This window comes from Gadus chalcogrammus, chromosome 16, assembly GCF_026213295.1.
Source record: "Gadus chalcogrammus isolate NIFS_2021 chromosome 16, NIFS_Gcha_1.0, whole genome shotgun sequence".
Taxonomy (NCBI): domain Eukaryota; kingdom Metazoa; phylum Chordata; class Actinopteri; order Gadiformes; family Gadidae; genus Gadus; species Gadus chalcogrammus.
The window spans coordinates 25744092-25764637 of record NC_079427.1 but is presented as its reverse complement, the minus strand read 5'-3'; the positions used below and the strand labels follow the sequence as shown (position 1 = coordinate 25764637).

Here is a 20546-nt window from a genome sequence, read left to right as displayed (position 1 = left end):
CACGATGACAGGCGAATCTGAAATCAGCGTGATGGAAGCATAACGAAAGGAAACCTGGAGATCCGAGTTATCGACCCGCCACAGAAAGAATCCTTTTTTCTTTCTTAAAGGTTGGGTACGCGATTTGCGAAACGCCAGCAGATTTTGAAAATACACAACTCAAATGGTCCTACCCCCTCTCCTTCAACGCTGACTCTGACTCCACCCATTCCAATACCTGGACGCGCAATCATGCACGAGCGCGAACAGAGATGCGCGAGAGCGAGCCAGGCTAGCGTAGGTTTTCGTTTAACAACATGGCACTACATTCAGCTGTAAATTACACCCAGTACCGCGGGAAGTAGGGGTTCTGGGGGTGCTGCAACACCCCCTGTCCGAGGCCCTGTCTTATCACAGAAAAAGATCATTTCTAAAAACTCCAGCCAAAGTGGAGATTTCTGAAAACGCCGGTTATGTGTTGTCGTATCAACGGGGAGAAACGGGATTTTAGGTTCTGAAGCGTCACATTATGCACCAGGAAATGCTTAACGTCATGTGAGCGTCCGCTGTACCGTATTGGTCCGAATATAAACACAAACCCCATCGTAATACGACCTATATTTGGAAAAAAGATTTGAAGACCAGATCTTGATTTCATGAATAAATAAATTGTATTAATTGAAATAATATACGAAAATAAAAAGGCATAGAATAAAACACTGCATTGCCACTAAACAGTAGTGCAAATAGGACGTACTGATGTGTACACCAAAGACTTCCTGACACTCCTCTGCCCCGCTGTGTTCGCTTTGGCTGTGGTCGCTCCGAACTGTTTCGGCCCGTGGCAAAGCGAGTCATCCTCGCTGCTGTCCAAGGCATGTTGAGACGCAGCATTTATTTAATGCTCATATGTCCTAGTGCTGAAAAAAGGTTATATGAAAAAGTGAGGGTAGCGGTGGTGCGCTAAACTTGTTCTGTGAGCAGCTGGATGTGAACCATGGTGTGAAGGAAGTGAACACAACGATCGATGTTCAACTGTGCGCGCATGCACTGGTGTAATTGAGCTGCGCTGCTATATATCTTTTTTTATCAATGTGACGAGTTGAGAGTCTAGTGCAGGCCGGGTTTTTTTTTCCAGCACCCCCTGCTGAGAATACGTTCTCGCGGCTATGGTTGCACCAGATGTTATAAACATTAAACGGTCACATAAATCATTACTATTTTTAGAAAATGTATGTTTGTTTCATATAATTGTATTGGAAGTCCTGGTTTTCACTAGGGTTGCCGCGGTGTGGACATTTTCACACCGAGTAATACACTCGTCTCAACACCGGTATTACCGAGTATAAACGGTATAAACTTTGAAACTAGGTCAACCGCCACACAAGCATCGGTTTTTAGACCCTTCTCGTCCTTCAGTTGCCGCCAACGTTCAAAAGCAGCGCCTAGGATTATTCTTGATTTCAGTTTTTCTCTTTCAGCGTATTTATTATCAATTACTCTCTGAAAAAGAGTTTTCCTTCTCTTTGCTGGTGGTGGTGGTGGTGGTGGTGGTGGTGGTGGGGATGGTGGCATCTTGTCTGCCATGGAAATTGTCTTCTACTGCTAGGTCCAAATGTGGATTAACTAGTTCCAGTAGATACCGCAGGATAACAACAAACAGGAGCTTGCTCTGGGTCACGAGCTCTGGGTCACGAGTACTGCACGAAGGGGTCGCGCGCGGGGCGCGGGGGAGAAGACGAGCTGTTTTCCTGAAATCAATTATGTGAGTCACAACAGCGCCACTATTCCCATTGACTTCAATGTAAATCGAGTGAACCCCAGGCGGCTCGTGTTTATTTTCCGTTTCAATTGATCCTTATGGCAGATAAGTCCCACCCGTGAACCAGTGACCGATAGGGTAGAATTTTGCACTTCAGTCACTTGACACAACACTCTGGCCAGTCACCGCCTTCATTGGACAGCTATCGTGAACTGACTACGAGTGAAAGCAGAGGGCAGACCAAAACCTACTGTGAAAACCACACAGCTCGTTGGTGCTACGGTAAGGAGCATTTTAAATTGCTCCATGTATGACAAGGTAAACTGGCTAACAGGGAGTTGGCTGAAAAAACGCCTTTACTGTTGGCCCCGTGTCATGTTTAAAGCATGCAATTGTGGTGTAGAACAAAATAAAAAGAAAACAAAGTGCTTGCATGATATCGAGTTCCTGAACCCACGTGACCACCGGTGTTCGGAACGCCATTTTGTCAGTAAAATCAAGCGCCGCCCTTAAAGAGCTTCCTTAAAATGACCCGGCGCCGAAGCTTTCAAGCCATCGGAGTACTCATCTCACTTTAATTCGCATGACATCGAGCTCTATAGGCAAAAATTAAATAGGTTAAATATTACCGACCCATACAATGCCCCCGGGGTGCTTTTCAAAAGCATCTCCGCTGAAGAAGACGTCCCAGATCTGCAGTATCCGGATAGATATAACTACCTTCAGAGCAGCCACAAAGACAGACGTCAGAAAGCCTGCAGTGTCTCTAATAAGACAAATATGCTACCCAAAAGTCCCATAGTTTCACCAGTGAGGCTACCAGGTATTCATGAGCATAGAAGGATTAGGGTAAAACAGGGCATGCAGTGTGTAACTGCTCCTGTGTGTAAAATGGTCATTTCCAGATGGTGTACAATCAAATGAATGTGAAGTAGGTACAATAACAGGGAGGGTAAATCCAGGAAGTACTATTCTTAAAAAGCAGGAGTGTTAAACCAAGTAGGTAGTATCCTTTTGAAAGAGCAGGGCGGTACCAATGTGGGGTGGCATTACTATTGTCCAAAACTAATGTTATTGTTGTTTTCTTCAGTTGGGGATGTCAACACGAGGACTTGGCAAGGAAATACTATGAAATGCGTCATCGCCTCTCACACACGAATGTCATGGTAGGAACAGCTGGATTCAGGATTTCACCCCTGCATTGGGGCCTCACCTGATGGATACGTTTCCTGTAGCTGCTGTGGTTCAGGTGTCATAGAAATTAAGTGCCCATTTTCTGCAAAGGACCTTTCTGTTAATTAGGCAGTAAAGTGTTTTTCTGCACAGAAACCAGCACCAGCAGCAGCAGCATTTGCTGATCATAGTCAACAACAGTGGTGCTACTGCCCTGAGCCAGAAGCAGGGAACATGGTGGTCTGTGCGTCAGGTTTTTGTTCAGTTAAAAAGTTTCACCAGACCTGCCTTCGCATGAAAAGGGTCCCAAAACAGTGGGTATGTCCCATCTGCCGAAAAGTGATCAATGCCCAAAGAAGAAAACCTTAGTGAGGAGACTGTGAAATGAGTTGTTTGTAGTAGCTGATACTGTACTGTTATTTATGAATAAACAGTTGTTAAACCAATATTGTTCTCTTCCCCATAATTTGTATTAGATATCTGTAGCAATCAGGGATATGAAACATGGGTGGGTCATTCATATAAAACACACCAGAACAAATATCTGTTTGGGTGGAACTCAAGTTAGAATGGGTGGATGTGCAGCTTGATCTGCAAAGAGAAACGATGTGATCGCATCAGAATAGCGAGTGATTAAAAATAATGTCACGACAAGCAAGCAAGAAGTGTGAGTCACAAAGGTTTATTTGCTGGTTGAGCACATCTGTAGCCAGTCACATCAGTTCAATTTACTGTACATCCCCATCACTGGAAGGACACCACAGATTCAGACACATTTGTAAGTGCACAACACACGCTCACCATCTTGTCAAGGTAGGTCACATCATTTTCCCTGTCTATGTCCGTGAAACATATGGGGACAGTGCTTTGCAAGACTGTGTACTTTTGACGGAGAACTCCTATCACTCTTTCAATATGTATCCTAAGAGAGGCTAGACGTCTGGTGTTCTCCAAGTCAGCAGGATCTAACTGCTTCTATCCACGAGTAAATGCTGGAATTTTTAATTCAGCTTGGCATCTCTCAATGGACTCTTTAACCAGACAACCTCTGTCCGCTAAAACTACGTCCCCTGGGAGCAAATGAGATAAAAAGTGACTTTGTTCTGTGATAAACGTATCACTTGTGCGACCTCCCCATGCAGCGGAAATGAAACAAATGGAACCTCGAGGGCAAATTGCAATTAAATATTTCATTGTGTGGTGTGATTTGTATGATGAGTAACACTGAGCACTGGCTAGCAATCTACTGGGTTTCTCTAGAAATATTTCAAAACAATCTATAATGCAAACTGTCTTTTCAAAGCTACGGTTTCGAAATGCATATGGAAGAGATTTTCTTAAGTATTCTCTGTCAGGCCACAACACCAGACTTGGCACCAGTCTACAATGCATCACACTAATGCAGTGTTTAAAGAGCTTTGAAACAGTGGTTGAGTCAATGTCAAAATAAAAAGCCAAAAACTCAAAGGACAAGTTCATTCTAAGCTTAATTAAAGTTAACATGTACTGCTGAAAACATGTTAAACTAGATTTAAGTTGGAGAAAAGGAGCCACAATATGAAAAATTGTCATGAGAATGGAGAATGCTGATAAACCAGTGAGAGTATGAACCCTTTTATCATCGTTATGCAAGCTCATCTCATTCAGTGTAGTCCTATTCATTTTTTCCTTCAACAACATATTTTCAGTCCTCAGAGCTTGGCATTCTTGCTCAAGAGATTGGACGCATTTACCACAGGTTTCAGTGGTGCATGGTGGGGTTGCTGGATCCTCCTCATGGAGAACAGGCTGGACATCGTTTCCAGGTTCTTCATGGGTAGATTCCTTCAAAGGCTCTGTGGTGGGACTTTGCTCTGCAGTAGGATCCTTGTTGCAGTCTTGGGGACAATCTGTTGATGCTCTGGTGAAAACAAAAGTAGTATAAACTGTCACTACTGATGACAGTTTGTCATTCTTTTGTCAGTCACTCTCTGTTTTCTGCAGTATACTAGCTTTCGTTAGTAAGAAAGTAAGTAAATTGTATTTGTATAGCACATTTACATCCAAAAGTGCTTTATAGTCGGTATATGATAAATAAACAATGTAATAAAATAAATGAATAGAAAGACAATGACAGGGATATTGACAATGACAGTGACAATCACATGCATAGTCAGTGGCTGCCAAATGCAAGTCGGTATAGGTGTGTGATGATTTCAGCCCAGTCACAGATGTTATGTTTTTTAGCTCATTGGGTGTTATTAAACCTACAATGAATTGTACAAAAAAAAATTGGTTTATAATTTTCCCAAGTCCATGGAAGTGGGGTTGACCAGGTTAAGGAACTTAAATATTCACCTGGGAGGGATGGCTTTCGCAGATAGCTTTGTCTGCTCCATCTTCTGTAGCTTTGCTCCCTGTCGTCTGTTGAAAACCTCCAGTCTCATTTTTCTTTTCCTCTTCTCTGGAGATGGAACGTAGTTGAAAAGAGATGGAACAAAGTCCGGACTCAAGGGATTATCACTCTTTCTCCCTACAAAATAAATAGAAACATTTCAGCGTCAAACTTGGGTTTGTTTAGTTGCCTAGTAACGGGGACGCTGGCGAGTCTAACGCCGCTCTGTATGGCTTGTTTTTATTCAGTATTTCCAATATTTCTCACGATTGCATTGAACATTTTGTCGTTTTTTTTTGGTCTTTAGTAGTTTAGCTAAGTTTACTTGTTATATATAGTCACTTTTCGCTATTGTCAGTGCGCCCGTTTTCTTTATTTTTACGTGTTTTATACGTGAGGTCGTACGTTGGTGGACGCTGTTGCCTTTTGAACGCTGTTGCTGCTGCTGCTCACCGGAACGTCATTCTGAACATTATTTTTTCGCGATTTTCTTTTTCTTTCTAGTCTTTTAACTTTTTAATCAGTTTTCTTTTGCTTACTTTCAACACCTTCTGTCTGAAACCCTTCTGGACCTCGGATCGGACTACAAAGTTAAGTTAAGTAACTGCGTCAGTTTTCTTTATTTATTTATTTATCTCTGAACGTTAAACGTCTGCGTGTTTTGTTTTGTGTTTTGTGCGTGGAGTCGTGCAGCTGTTGGTGGATGACACCTGCTGGCCGGCTAGACTGCTGTTAACCCCCGGCGCCGTCCAACTGGCTTCCCCGTCTCCAGCGTAGCTACAACCGGCTTGCTCCACTCCTCTGCCTCCGCCGTGCTCGCTCTGTGGCTTCACCATAATCGCCTGGATCTACCGCTGGCTTCTTCCGACTTCACAACCTGTGGATTTTAACCTGTTCCTCTGGATTGCGCTATGTTTGACTCTCACGTAACGAGCGCATCTCTGCCGCTCCGTTACTCGGTAACGGAGATGTTACGTCTACGGATCTTCTCAAGGACCCAACCACCTCAGCTTGCATCCCCCCAGGACATTCTCAAACGACCAAAATACATCCACCGAGGCTCTGGACGGAATTTTCAGTACACTCACACCAGCAACAAAAACATCCGCTCCTTCTGGTCCACTGGGCCCCGCCCCCCCTCCTCGCACAGCCCGTACGGTCAGTCCCGTCAATCACAGTGTACTGTTCCCTCTGCTCAAAGCAACCTGCTACACTCCACTCACCTGTCTGAAACTCTGTCTGCTGAACACCAGATCCCTCAGTAATAAGGCCCTTTTGATAAATGACTTTATTGTTGACCAGAGCCTAGACATTCTCTGCCTCACTGAGACCTGGCAACAACCAAATGACTTCTCCCATCTAAATGAAGCAGTCCCACCAGGTTTTTCTTTTATTAGTAAACCCCGGGTTAATGGGAGGGGGGGTGGCCTCGCTCTCCTCCATCGTGATAACATCAAAGTCACCACTGTCACAGTCCCCCTTCATTCCTCCTTTGAATGTCTAGCTGTAAAACTCTCAGGCCCCAAACCCACTATCATTGTCACCATTTACAGACCGCCAAAACCCTCCGCCGTTTTCCTCAATGAATTCTCATCACTACTTACATCTGTATGTGCAATGTCCCCCACTGTTATCCTCCTTGGTGATTTCAACATCCACATTGACAACCCATCCTGTACTTTTGCTAATGACTTCACATCACTTCTGGACTGTCTTGGCATCACACAACATGTCAACCTCCCAACCCATAACAAAGGTCACATTCTGGATTTAATCTGCTGCACTGACATCACTCCCACTAACCTTGATGTCATTGATTTCCCCATCTCCGACCACAAAGCTGTACTTTTTGACATTCATACCCAACTACACAAAAGCAAGGAACAACGGACCATCTCCTTCAGAAACATCAAACTTATCAACACCACAGACCTCTCCACCATGATCAGCTCCTACCCCAACCCTCCCCCAGCTTCCTCCCTGACTGACCTGGTGACTCACTACAATAACTGCCTCTCCTCCTCCCTCACCACCCTGGCCCCCCTGAAAACCCGTTCAGTCTCATTCACCCACACTGCTCCCTGGTTCACTCCTCATCTGCGCCAGCTCAAAGCCACTGGTCGTCGACTGGAGCGACTCTACAAAAAGACTCAACTCACTGTACACCGCCAAATGTATTCGGACCACCTCCATCACTACAAGAATGCCCTCACTACTGCCAAAACCTCATACTACTCCAACCTCATCAACACTGGTACAGGCAACAGCAGAGTCCTCTTCTCAACAGTCAGCCACTTACTTCAGCCTCCTAAATCTCTCCCTCCAGACATTTCCACCACCCAATGCACTGCGTTCCTTGACTTCTTCAGCTCTAAAATCAACACCATTCACCAACAACTGGCCTCATCTCGCACCCCCTCTGATGACCCACCCTGGATGATCACCTCTGGCCAACCTCTCATCAGCTCCCTCTCTGACTTCACCCTAGTAACAGAACAGACCGTTTCAGAATTCATCCGCAAAGCCAAAACCACCACCTGTCAGCTCGATCCTCTTCCCACCTCCCTTGTCAAAGCATGTCTTCCGTCCATCTCCCCCATGATCACCAACATAATTAACTCCTCCCTCACTACTGGTACTGTACCCCCCACTCTCAAGCTGGCTGCCATCACTCCCATCCTGAAAAAACCTGGTGCTGACCCAACTGACCTTAACCATTACCGGCCCATCTCCAATCTCCCTTTCATCTCCAAAACACTTGAAAGGGTGGTTGCCGCACAACTACAGTCCCACCTCGACACTAACAATCTCCACGAACCGTTCCAATCTGGCTTCCGTCCAAAACACAGCACTGAAACAGCCCTAGTCAAAATCACCAACGACCTCCTCCTTGCAGCCGACTCTGGATTACTCACCATTCTCATCCTCCTCGATCTCAGCGCAGCATTCGACACCATCTCCCACCCTCTGCTCCTGGACCGCCTAGCTGGTATTGGGATCACTGGTGCTGCACTCTCCTGGTTTACATCCTACCTCACCGGCCGTCAACAATTTGTTCAACTAAGCAACCACAAGTCTGGGTGTTCAGGTGTCTCACTGGGTGTCCCCCAGGGGTCAGTCTTGGGTCCACTCCTCTTCACCACTTACCTCCTCCCGCTGGGCACACTCCTCCGTCACCATGGGGTCCATTTTCACTGCTACGCTGACGACACACAGGTCTACATCTCCACCAAACCCACCGCTGCCATCCCCCCCACTTCCCTCATCACGTGCCTGGAAGAGATCCGGAGCTGGTTGAGCAGGAACTTCCTGAAACTCAATGGAAACAAGACCGAGGCCCTGCTCATCGGATCCAAATCCACCCTCACTAAATCACAACACACCCCAGCTCCACTCATAATTATCGATGGATTCCCAGTACCCTTCTCCTCCAAAGTCAAGAGCCTCGGCGTCATCCTGGACAACACCCTCTCATTCGCACCCCATATTCACAACATCACCCGGACTGCATTCTTCCACCTCCGCAACATCGCCAGACTCCGCCCATCACTGACCCAATCCAGCACTGAAATCCTAGTTCACTCATTTGTCACATCACGCATAGACTACTGCAACGCCCTCCTCACCGGACTCCCCACCAAACTCATCAACAGACTGCAGATCATTCAGAACTCAGCCGCCCGGATCATCACCCGCACCAAATCATCTGACCACATCACCCCTGTCCTCATTCAACTTCACTGGCTCCCAGTACACTACCGCATCCAATACAAAACCCTACTCCTCACCTACAAAGCTCTCCACAACCTAGCCCCCAGTTATCTCTGCGACCTCCTCCAAGAATACACTCCCTCCCGCTCCCTCCGCTCAACCTCTGCTGGACTACTATGTATCCCCACATCACGACTCACTACAATGGGTGCCCGGTCATTCAGCTGTTCAGCACCCAGGCTCTGGAACTCCCTCCCCCCACACATAAAACAGTCAGACACCATTACAACCTTCAAGTCACAACTCAAAACTCACCTGTTCAAACTCGCACACAACGTCTAACTGATCACTGTTTTGATTGTTTTTTTTTGTTTTGTTTTGTCTTGTTTTTGTTTTATTTATTTCTTATTGCTTGTTTATTTATTTATTTATTTATTTTTTCCACAATGTCTTGTTTTTTTTTTTTTTTTTTTAAATATGTATGATGACTATATGCTCTGTAAGGTGACCTTGGGTGTTTTGAAAGGCGCCTCTAAATTAAATGTATTATTATTATTATTACTACTACGTTAGCACTTGCTAGCTTAGCAGCATAAAAAACAGGACATTGTCAGCCCCACGAATTGCATGCTATAAATCAACTAGCTATGTGTGTGTGTGTGTGTGTGTGTGTGTGTGTGTGTGTGTGTGTGTGTGTGTGTGTGTGTGTGTGTGTGTGTGTGTGTGTGTGTGTGTGTGTGTGTGTGTGTGTGTGTGTGTGTGTGTGTGTGTGTGTGTGTGTGTGTGTGTGTGTGTGGTGAGGGGGTACTTACAGGGGGGCCGGGAAGTCCAGGTTGGCCTTTCATTCCCATCATTCCCTGGAGATAGAGGAAAGAAATCAAAGGTCAAACAACAGCAATGTCCAACACCAGTGGCTGTGCATGTTGTGGGCTGTGAGTAAGATATGCCGCTGAGGACAGAATGCTATACAACAGAAAGGGTTTTGTGTTATAAAACCACACTTACAGTAGTCCAGAAATGTGTGGAAGTATTTCTTTGACGATGAGTCCATTGACTGGACTGAAAGCTAAGGTGAGAATGCATGCCATAAAGTGGCATAAATCCCAGAACTCCATGGGAATAATCCATGGATTGGGAATGACAGTGAACACTGTAGCGGAAACCTATTTGACAGGTGTGCTCTGACATGGAAAGGTCTTCAGACTTCGATGGGTTCTTAGTGGTAGTTCTGTGTGGTGATGTGTATGTGTGAATACATAGTGTTATTGTTGGAGAGTTACCACAAAACTGCAGGTGTGTGTGTCTCAGAGTTTGTGCATGTGTGTGTGTGTGAGTTTGTGCGTGTGCGTGTGCGTGTGTGTGTGTGTGTGTGTGTGCGTGCGTGCGTGCGTGCGTGCGTGCGTGTGTGTTCACCATGGGGCCGGGACCAATATCAGCGCCTTTGTTGTGATCATACTGAGCAGCAAAGTTCTGTTGGAGTGAAAAATAAAAACCAGAATAAGAGACAAAATATACATATAAAAATTCATACAATACAATATACTTATTTTCTAAATCATAGGTTATTGTCTGTTCCATTGCTATAATTGTGCCAGAATTTGGGTCAGGTGAGTTTAAGGGCTTGATCGTTTATCAAACAGATGAACAGCAAATCAGCATCTTCCTGTAGCTTCTATACCTTACGGTTACAATAGGATATACCAGCCGGTTAACCTTATTTACTGAGAGGCCTTCATCAACATTCAGTTCCCCCACCTAGGAACACTTTAGAACCAACATCCATCTTCAGTTCCCCCACCCAGCAGCACTTTAGAACCAACATCCACCTTCAGTCCCCCACACAGTCACATTTTAGAACCAACATCCACCTTCAGTCCCCCCACCCAGCAGTTGACCAAGTCGGCCCCTATAGGATACTTACTCTGCCGAGGCCAGGGGGTCCTGGGGGCCCAGCAGGGCCGGGGTTGCCAGGTCTGCCGTCCCTCCCGTCAGGGCCCTGGGGTCCCTGTGGAGGAAGGCCTTGGGTTAGTCTCCGTTGATTACCACTGATTGACACACAGCCACCGTGTCTGCTGGGACGCTGCCAGAGTCCCAGCTCTGTTCGGCTGTGGAGCTCGGTTTGGTCTCAACTTGAATAAAAGCGTCATGTCCTTTTACTAAATTGTTTTATTATTGTTAATAAAGTTTAGAAAAGATAAATATGAATTTGTTCTGGATATGTGAGCCAAAGTCAGAAAAAAATAATATACAACAAATATTTGTAGTTCAGGTTATTTTCAGCCGTCGTGCAGCAGAGATTGGTCCATTATTATTTGTTATATTATCACGGCGGAGGGCTTTAGGCTGTGCCTGATGTAAACAAAGGGGTGTGGCCTATTCAAGTTGAAAGGTCAATCGGCGTCATCATATATCAACCCGATAAACTCCATGAAAGTTTCTATCCAGCAAACATGGCATTGTCATGCATCTTGTCATAATTAATGAGTTTGATAGTGGCTTACCCTTTCACCTCTTGGTCCTTTCGGGCCCTGAGGAATATAAGTAAACAATTGATGAGTCAGAGGCAGACATTATTTAAACAGTGAGGCAAGTTCACGTAAAAAAAGGAAGGTAGACTTAAACTTAACATATCTAAAATCTAAAACCTAAAAGAAGCTGGGCTACAATCGCTGGGGGATGAATAGGTGCATGTGGACAAACTGTGCATGTGAACTGCACAGCCAAAGCACCATTCAGGTGGGAACATATTTCGGTCCACTTCATTGAACCTGGCCTTTGGCTAGAGCTGATGCCTACAATGTCTGCCCTGAGCTATGCTACGCATTATCACATACACCACACTCAAAGGGCTAAATGACACATCCAACCAGGGTTTGATTGCTCACTTTGAATCTTCCCTGAGTAGAAATAGAAGTTAAATAAATAGTGTTATTTATTTCTTTGTGTCATTTAACTGTGCTGGCTGTATCATGCACTGTTCAGCATTGCTGTTCATCTATCTCATTGCACATCAACCCATTAACATGCAGGGGATTTATGATGCTGTACATGTCCATGCAGAAGCACAGCCTCATAAAGCTGCTCCCAGATCACTGTGCACACTGTAGTATTAAACTGATCCGAAACCACAATCAGGGGCGTATCAAGCTTTCCAAAAGTGGGGGTGTTCTGGAATAGGCGAAGAAATAATCATTCCAAATAGCGATGATCAATTATATGAACTTTTACATACATCTAGGCCTACAAAATGGAAGAAATGCGAGCAGATACACTGTGTGTGTGTGTGTGTGTGTGTGTGTGTGTGTGTGTGTGTGTGTGTGTGTGTGTGTGTGTATGACTCATTGTGTGTTTGTTTGATACGCACACACACACACACACACACACACACACACACACACACACACACACACACACACACACACACACACACACACACACACACACACACACTGTGTGATAAAGCTGAAAGGAGCTTCAGCAGCCTCTGAAGGCTGAAAACATGGATGCGAAGTACAATGACACAAACATGTCTCAACAGTGTAACCGTGTGTTATGTTCAAAAGCACAAGCTGGATCTGTTGGACAGGAAAATGATTGCAGAACAATTAGTTTGTCATAATGAGCAGAGACAAAACACATTTGTAAAGCCACTTGAGGCTGTTGCATGAATGTTCAATAACTGTAGCTCTAATGACATTTGGCTAGAGCGTTTGTTACTTGTATGTAGTGATGTTATTATGTAGTGACACACAGAGTGCAGGCTGTCAAACCAGTGGTCAAGTTCAACTTCAAATGTTCTCCATTTCATGCTGAGACCTATCTATGATCTATGTATAATGTTGGGCTTATGTGTTTATGGTGTGGTCTTACTGATTATACAGTAGCCTAACTGAAAATAAAACGTGTCTGATCGAATGGAACGCACTTGCATGCTTCTAATGTTCTAAGAAAACAAGATGAACCCTTGACACACACTGTTGAGGACATTTCACGTTCAAGTGTGCTGAGAAAGCGAATCGCACAATTCTCCGGATTTTCGTGTATCACAGCATTCATTCACATTCATTAAACCAGTAGGCCTAAGTTTATTGCTGTGACACATACTTTGTGTATATTTTGAGTGATACACCTTGTAGATTGAAGTGCGTTTTCTCAAGGTTTGAAAATGACGAATCGCACGAGGAACTCTACTCTCCGTAAAGGCTACCTGTAGCCCTAGTCAAACCTGTGCATCCCAACCGCGGTAGCACTCGAAACAGATAGCCTATAGCTTGCAACTTGCAAGCACGTCAGTGTCTGCAGAGGGAGAGAAGTCAACTTACTTGTTTTCTCTTGAAAAAGCCGTCTATAGTCCCCTGTCTTTTTCTTTTCGTTTTCGGCATCATTGGCTATATTGCACGAAAAAATAAAACAGTTTTAAAACTAAAGTAGGCTTAGTTCCCGTCGGAAGAATGAATGGGATCTTATGCTAGGAGGTAACTAGCTCTTGAATAGAGAGCCATGAACCTTGCATCTATTAATGACTAATAATTAATCGCTTAATCGCTTTAATCGCTTAATATGCCTGAAAATGTTGCCTTCATTACAGGCAGTGAATGATGCTGATCTAAAACAGTGATTCAATTCTACCTTTTCATTGAAGGCGTCAAGTCAGTATGCAGCACGAACAGTTAGGCACAGCAATCTGTGAGAAACTGCTTGAATGACCGCGGTCACCGCGCTGAGCTCTCAGGCAGTCGGGTCTCGGGAGCACCGCTGCCAGCGCTTTCTGCAGGCTGCGCGAGCTGTTTAGTCTACGTAACGTCAATTGTAGCGCTGGGATTTACAGAGTGATCATTTGATACAGAGGGATGCAATCATAGCAACCATTTTAAATTGCATACAACAGGCGAACGTTTACTATTTTTTATTAGAAAAGCTGATTTTTGTGAGGATTTGACGAACAAAAGTGGAGGGGATGGAATGGCCTTCCAATAGAAGTGAGGGGGATGCATCGTACTCATCCCCCGCGTCTGATACGCGCCTGACCACAATTATAGCCTATTAAATAATGACGCTAAGCTGCCAAGCTTTGTATTCTGTAACTTACCTGATATGAAGTGATCGCTGCACAAGCGGAATCCAACAGCCGGGGGGTCCCATTTTTCAGTCTTTTTTTGCTTGCTCCTGGCTCTTTTAATGGCGCTGATCCACTTAGCTCGCCTCTCCGCATCTTTAGGAATGCGGTAGAACGACGTACATTTATTTTTGCCTCGTTTATTTGTGCAACCTGGTGCACAACAGTTATCGACCATGTCTGCTCCACCACAAGAGCGCCAGTCTGCCGAATACTGCCAAAATGGTGGTGCCCACGTTTTCCCCGCCCCAACAACGTCAACACCCGGAACTCTATTGCAGCCAATGAGCTCGAGTTGACCCTGCTTAGCCTCCGAGATCAGACGAGATCGCGCGTGCTCAGGGTGGTATGGCCGTAAGCAATTATTGTCTTGTCCATACTAACTTTTATACAGGAGGAACCCATAATGAGTGGGAGCGCTGCTGTGGCCAGAGACGGGACTTGTACAGAAACAATAATTTGATCCATAATGAATGAAAGAAATGAATGAATGAATGAATGACTACGTTATTCCAGACTCAGAGTTCCACATCTGAATGTAATGCATTACACTGCTTGGGCGTGATCGTTTGCGTGATCTTTTGAATAAACGTAGCGTTGCAAAACGTTGGATGGACGGCATTAGTCAGCGCGATGAAGCCATTCATAGCTATTATTTCTTTAGAACAACATGATCAGGGGAGAGCGCGAACGCAGTCCCCCACTACCAGAAATTATGCAATCGAGATTCCCACATTTGGGGAATTCGCACGGGTCAGCAACAGCCTCAGTGCAATGGCTGAGCCTCGCTATGGGTGAACCATCTTCTTGATCGTGGTATCTCCCTTGCCAGGTAAGTATGAGTTGTACACGTTCAGGTGGGCTGAACGATGCCCACGCTTGTTCCCGTGGAGAACGGTTGCAAAGCATTCGGAGATGTCTAGACTTTAATAAACACTGTAGACCACCGGTCACACGATGACAGGCGAATCTGAAATCAGCGTGATGGAAGCATAACGAAAGGAAACCTGGAGATCCGAGTTATCGACCCGCCACAGAAAGAATCCTTTTTTCTTTCTTAAAGGTTGGGTACGCGATTTGCGAAACGCCAGCAGATTTTGAAAATACACAACTCAAATGGTCCTACCCCCTCTCCTTCAACGCTGACTCTGACTCCACCCATTCCAATACCTGGACGCGCAATCATGCACGAGCGCGAACAGAGATGCGCGAGAGCGAGCCAGGCTAGCGTAGGTTTTCGTTTAACAACATGGCACTACATTCAGCTGTAAATTACACCCAGTACCGCGGGAAGTAGGGGTTCTGGGGGTGCTGCAACACCCCCTGTCCGAGGCCCTGTCTTATCACAGAAAAAGATCATTTCTAAAAACTCCAGCCAAAGTGGAGATTTCTGAAAACGCCGGTTATGTGTTGTCGTATCAACGGGGAGAAACGGGATTTTAGGTTCTGAAGCGTCACATTATGCACCAGGAAATGCTTAACGTCATGTGAGCGTCCGCTGTACCGTATTGGTCCGAATATAAACACAAACCCCATCGTAATACGACCTATATTTGGAAAAAAGATTTGAAGACCAGATCTTGATTTCATGAATAAATAAATTGTATTAATTGAAATAATATACGAAAATAAAAAGGCATAGAATAAAACACTGCATTGCCACTAAACAGTAGTGCAAATAGGACGTACTGATGTGTACACCAAAGACTTCCTGACACTCCTCTGCCCCGCTGTGTTCGCTTTGGCTGTGGTCGCTCCGAACTGTTTCGGCCCGTGGCAAAGCGAGTCATCCTCGCTGCTGTCCAAGGCATGTTGAGACGCAGCATTTATTTAATGCTCATATGTCCTAGTGCTGAAAAAAGGTTATATGAAAAAGTGAGGGTAGCGGTGGTGCGCTAAACTTGTTCTGTGAGCAGCTGGATGTGAACCATGGTGTGAAGGAAGTGAACACAACGATCGATGTTCAACTGTGCGCGCATGCACTGGTGTAATTGAGCTGCGCTGCTATATATCTTTTTTTATCAATGTGACGAGTTGAGAGTCTAGTGCAGGCCGGGTTTTTTTTTCCAGCACCCCCTGCTGAGAATACGTTCTCGCGGCTATGGTTGCACCAGATGTTATAAACATTAAACGGTCACATAAATCATTACTATTTTTAGAAAATGTATGTTTGTTTCATATAATTGTATTGGAAGTCCTGGTTTTCACTAGGGTTGCCGCGGTGTGGACATTTTCACACCGAGTAATACACTCGTCTCAACACCGGTATTACCGAGTATAAACGGTATAAACTTTGAAACTAGGTCAACCGCCACACAAGCATCGGTTTTTAGACCCTTCTCGTCCTTCAGTTGCCGCCAACGTTCAAAAGCAGCGCCTAGGATTATTCTTGATTTCAGTTTTTCTCTTTCAGCGTATTTATTATCAATTACTCTCTGAAAAAGAGTTTTCCTTCTCTTTGCTGGTGGTGGTGGTGGTGGTGGTGGTGGTGGTGGGGATGGTGGCATCTTGTCTGCCATGGAAATTGTCTTCTACTGCTAGGTCCAAATGTGGATTAACTAGTTCCAGTAGATACCGCAGGATAACAACAAACAGGAGCTTGCTCTGGGTCACGAGCTCTGTGTAACCAATTTTAGGAGTGTAAAAGTGAATTACAGTATAATATAAGTTGGACTAACAATAAGACCAGGACCAGAATCAGAAGAGACCAAATTCGAGAGGAGCCACTGTACTGAGCAACAACAATGAGGCAGACACAAGAGTAACAATTGAGTAGCCACTCTTATATTTTACAGTGAACAAAGTAATTTGTCTGGTTCGTACAAAATGCAAAATATTATACCAAACAGTAATGAAAATAAAAAAAGTAGTGTGCACACTTAAAACAAAAAATGTCTGGTGGGGCCCTTAAAATAAACGGAGTTGTTGAAAGTTCACCCGATTCCAAGGTTTCTTGTAGTGTAATGTGAGTGTATTACTTGTGTGAATGAGTGTGTACGTGAATATCTCCTCGGTGCTAATCTTCAATCAGGGTAGTTGGCTCGCCATCTTTCACAGCAGGAAGTTGTCCTGAACCTCAGACTCTCAGTCCTCTAAAAAACCTGACCTGTAGACAGGGTCACACAATACATTCAACACTATCCATTCTCAGATGCATCATTAGGGATATCAGATGTCGAAAGATGCACACAATTACATCTTATTCTGACAAATCTTCATCTCTATTCAATTCTCAAATATCTATCTTTGTTGTACAACGTTCAATCTTTAGTGTATCATTCATGAGAACTAAATATTAAAGTGCTCACACATTTACCTGTTCATGTGAACAGTTTAAATAATACTTATGGCAAGTAACCATTAACATACAAAACTATTAATTATAAACATCTGAACCATGTGCAAATAACATAACAGTACACATTTTGAGGTAGAATCAGAGGTATTAAAGAATTGTGCTTAGTTCACTCTTACACTATAGGCCTATTCATGTCCGAGATCTGCACCAAAAATTACCCTCTAATTGCTTTAAACTCAGTTGGAATAACATAAATGTCTTCAATAAATTGCACAATACAAAATAAACTTGTTTTATATTCATCACATTCACAACATATCAAATTACTATTTTTTCCCTAATATCACCACTGCTTTCTTTCAGCACACGGAAAACAACAGGAAAATCGCACCAGAGCAGCTGAAGAGCAAATTTCTCACCGTTGCTCTGTGTATCAAGGTGGAGCATGCCAATGCCGAACCTCGTAGCAGCTCTCCGGAGGACAGGCAAGCAGTTAGCCTGCTAAGCACAGAGCTAGCATTAGCATGGCCGCCGACGATAAGCGTCAAGCTATCTTTTCATCGGATAATTAACACGTCTTACCGACGTATCTCTCCTTCGTTCAGCCACTTGGCTCCGGACCTCCACTGGGTAAGTGCTCCGACTCTTTTTCCTTTTTCACAGGTTTTACTCTGGGTTCTTTCTCTGGTTTTCCTCTTCTCCTTAACGCACAGCTGCCCTCGCTTCCCGGGCCGAGATCCGAAAAGACCGGAAGAGCAACGCGACTGCACTTCCTCTCCGAGCCGACAGGCTGAGCGTGGCCTGCGTAGCTTCTGATTGGCTGCTGAGAACTAGGTACCCCACGTGGGAGTACGTGCGAGTTGAGCGGTGCATTCAAAACAAATAAGATAATCAAAGCAAAGTCTTTCTTCTTTTACGGTACTAAATTAACAGTGTTTCTTACACCTGGTTACACTCTCCCCTCCTGAACTTATGCACGTCCCTGTGCATAGTATACAGTTAAAGGAAAATTATTCGAGGGGTCAGGGCAGGTTCTTCTCTTATGACTTCTTCCCAAGCTGTGGACAGTCCTTGAAAGAATGATTTCACTGCTGTGATCAAAGGATTTCCTAGCTCTGTATAATCAAGCCGTCGTGGTGGTTGACGATTTCTTTCAGATCTCCTGACAGAATCATTTGTATCTGTGTTCTCCTCTGTATCCATTGGGATTGTTCCATCCTTTCCTTCCTCAAGTTCTGCTCCTTTAAAACCATCCTCCTCAACTGGAAGTTGTTCTCCTTGGACATCTGGATTATCATCCTCAGGCAAGTCATTTTGAATCAAGGCTGGTTCATTGGCTTGCTCGGTTGGTGTGACTCTATCGGCGGATAAGTACTCAGTATCACTCTGATGAGAGTTAAACTTGATGGACATCAAAGGACCATCTGAAGTACTATTGGACATATCAGGTAAATTGTCAAAATCGGGTTGGGTGTCAAGATCGGTTGGATTGTCAAATTCAGGTGGATTGTCATCATTTTGAGCATTTACAGGACTCTCGACAGGACGAACGCCTGGAGGTTCAGTATGCCGAGTGTCTTGGACATCGGTCATGGACAGATCCGGGTACACAGGAATCTCACTGACCATGGGGACAGGGGAACTTAACCAAACAGGAATGAGTGCATCATCCTCTTCATCGGAGGAATTCTCTTCCTCTACAGCAGGGTTTGCACGAGTTCCTGGCCTGCGTGGTACCGGCTTTTGCACAGGCTCACTATTTTCCTCCGCAGGTAGGTACCCGCACGGCAGCAACAGGTCCCTGTGTAGCGTCCTTAGGGGACCATCCGCGTTTTCAGGTTTAACAGTGTATACAGGGAGAGTGCCTGCTCTTCTCACCACCACATGGACAGTGGGTTCCCATTTGTCTGAGATCTTGTGTTTTCCCCGGATGCGGACATTCCTGACCAATACTCGATCTCCAGGTTCCAGGTCTGAGACGGTAACATGTTTATCAAACCTTGTTTTGTTCTTGAGAGCGATCTTTGCAGCCTTCTCCATGGCTATCTTGTAGCTCTCCTTGAGACGTGCCTTGAGGTTTTGCACATAATCAGAGTGAGATGAATGTTGACCCTCTGGTACTGGCAACTTGAAGGCAAGATCAACTGGCAGGCGAGGTTGGCGCCCGAACATCAGTTCGTACGGGGTGAAGCCAGTCACCTCGTTCCTGGTGCAATTGTAGGCATGGACCAGGGGTCTCACATGATCACGCCAACTGGACTTGTCTTGATTTTGGAGAGTGCCCAACATATCAAGCAGGGTACGATTAAATCGTTCCACGGGGTTGCCCCTAGGATGGTATGGGGTTGTCCTCACCTTGTGGATTCCAGCCACCTGACAGAGTTCCTTGATCGTGCGGGACTCGAAGTCTGGACCCTGGTCACTATGTAACTTCTCCGGGATACCATAGTGTACCATAAAGTTTTCCCACAGACACTTTGCCACTGTGCGGGCCTTTTGATTCGGTGTTGGGATGGCGACCGCAAATTTAGTGAAGTGATCTGTGATCACCAGTATATCCTTGGTTCCACTTTTGTCAGCCTCCAGGGACAGGTAGTCCATACAGAGGAGCTCAAGAGGTCGAGTGGTCCTAATGTTGACCAAGGGGGCTGCTCTTTCAGGTCGTGCCTTCCTCCGCACGCACCTGCCACATGTCCTCACTTTCCTTTCCACACTCATGACCATCTTTGGCCAATAGAATCTGGTCCTTACAAGGTCCAGTGTCCGGTCGACTCCCATGTGACCCATATGGTCGTGCAGACTGGTGAGGACTGTTTCGCGGAGCTCAGCTGGAAGAACAAGCTGGTAAGTTGTCTGTGGCCCCACTTGGCGTCGCCTGAACAGGATGTCGTTATGGAGCTCGAGACGATTGAGTTCTCGGAGGAGGAGTGGGAGATCAGGAAGTTGGGTGCGCAAGGTGGGAGGTGGTGTGTCCCCATGTTCGATCTGGGTGATTACATGCTTTATACATTGGTCAGCTCTCTGTTTAGCTGCTATCTCAGCTTCAGTGAGATGGGGGACGGTTGGAAGACCTCCAAACTGTTCTTCTTGTCCATAGCTGTCGGGAACAGCACTAGGGTACATGGCAAGAACC

The 20546-nt window shown here is 45.2% G+C and overlaps 1 protein-coding gene, 1 long non-coding RNA gene and 1 other non-coding gene across 4 annotated transcripts; all 3 read right to left on the bottom strand.

The window, feature by feature from the left end:
• Positions 1 to 9810: 9810 nt before the first annotated feature.
• On the bottom strand, positions 9811 to 12325 carry LOC130405958 (uncharacterized). Its single transcript, XR_008904384.1, has 4 exons — positions 11501 to 12325; positions 10921 to 11004; positions 10413 to 10469; positions 9811 to 9856 (listed from the first exon to the last, which is right to left on the bottom strand). It is a non-coding gene; the product is annotated as an uncharacterized LOC130405958 (long non-coding RNA).
• A 2465-nt stretch (positions 12326 to 14790) lies between these two features.
• On the bottom strand, positions 14791 to 14955 carry LOC130406764 (U1 spliceosomal RNA). The gene has a single exon (XR_008904516.1). It is a non-coding gene; the product is annotated as a U1 spliceosomal RNA (small nuclear RNA).
• A 1785-nt stretch (positions 14956 to 16740) lies between these two features.
• Positions 16741 to 20539, bottom strand: LOC130405957 (uncharacterized). 2 transcript variants are annotated; one of them, XM_056611298.1, is made up of 3 exons: positions 17996 to 20539; positions 17833 to 17914; positions 16741 to 17221 (listed from the first exon to the last, which is right to left on the bottom strand). In XM_056611298.1, exon 1 carries the CDS (start codon positions 20534 to 20536, stop codon positions 18413 to 18415), a length of 2124 nt encoding a protein of 707 aa, XP_056467273.1. In that variant the 5' UTR covers positions 20537 to 20539; the 3' UTR covers positions 16741 to 17221; positions 17833 to 17914; positions 17996 to 18412. The 2 variants fall into 2 exon arrangements, with proteins under 2 accessions (XP_056467273.1, XP_056467272.1); XM_056611297.1 differs by having other exon boundaries at positions 17833 to 17911.
• Between the last annotated feature and the right edge of the window lie 7 nt (positions 20540 to 20546).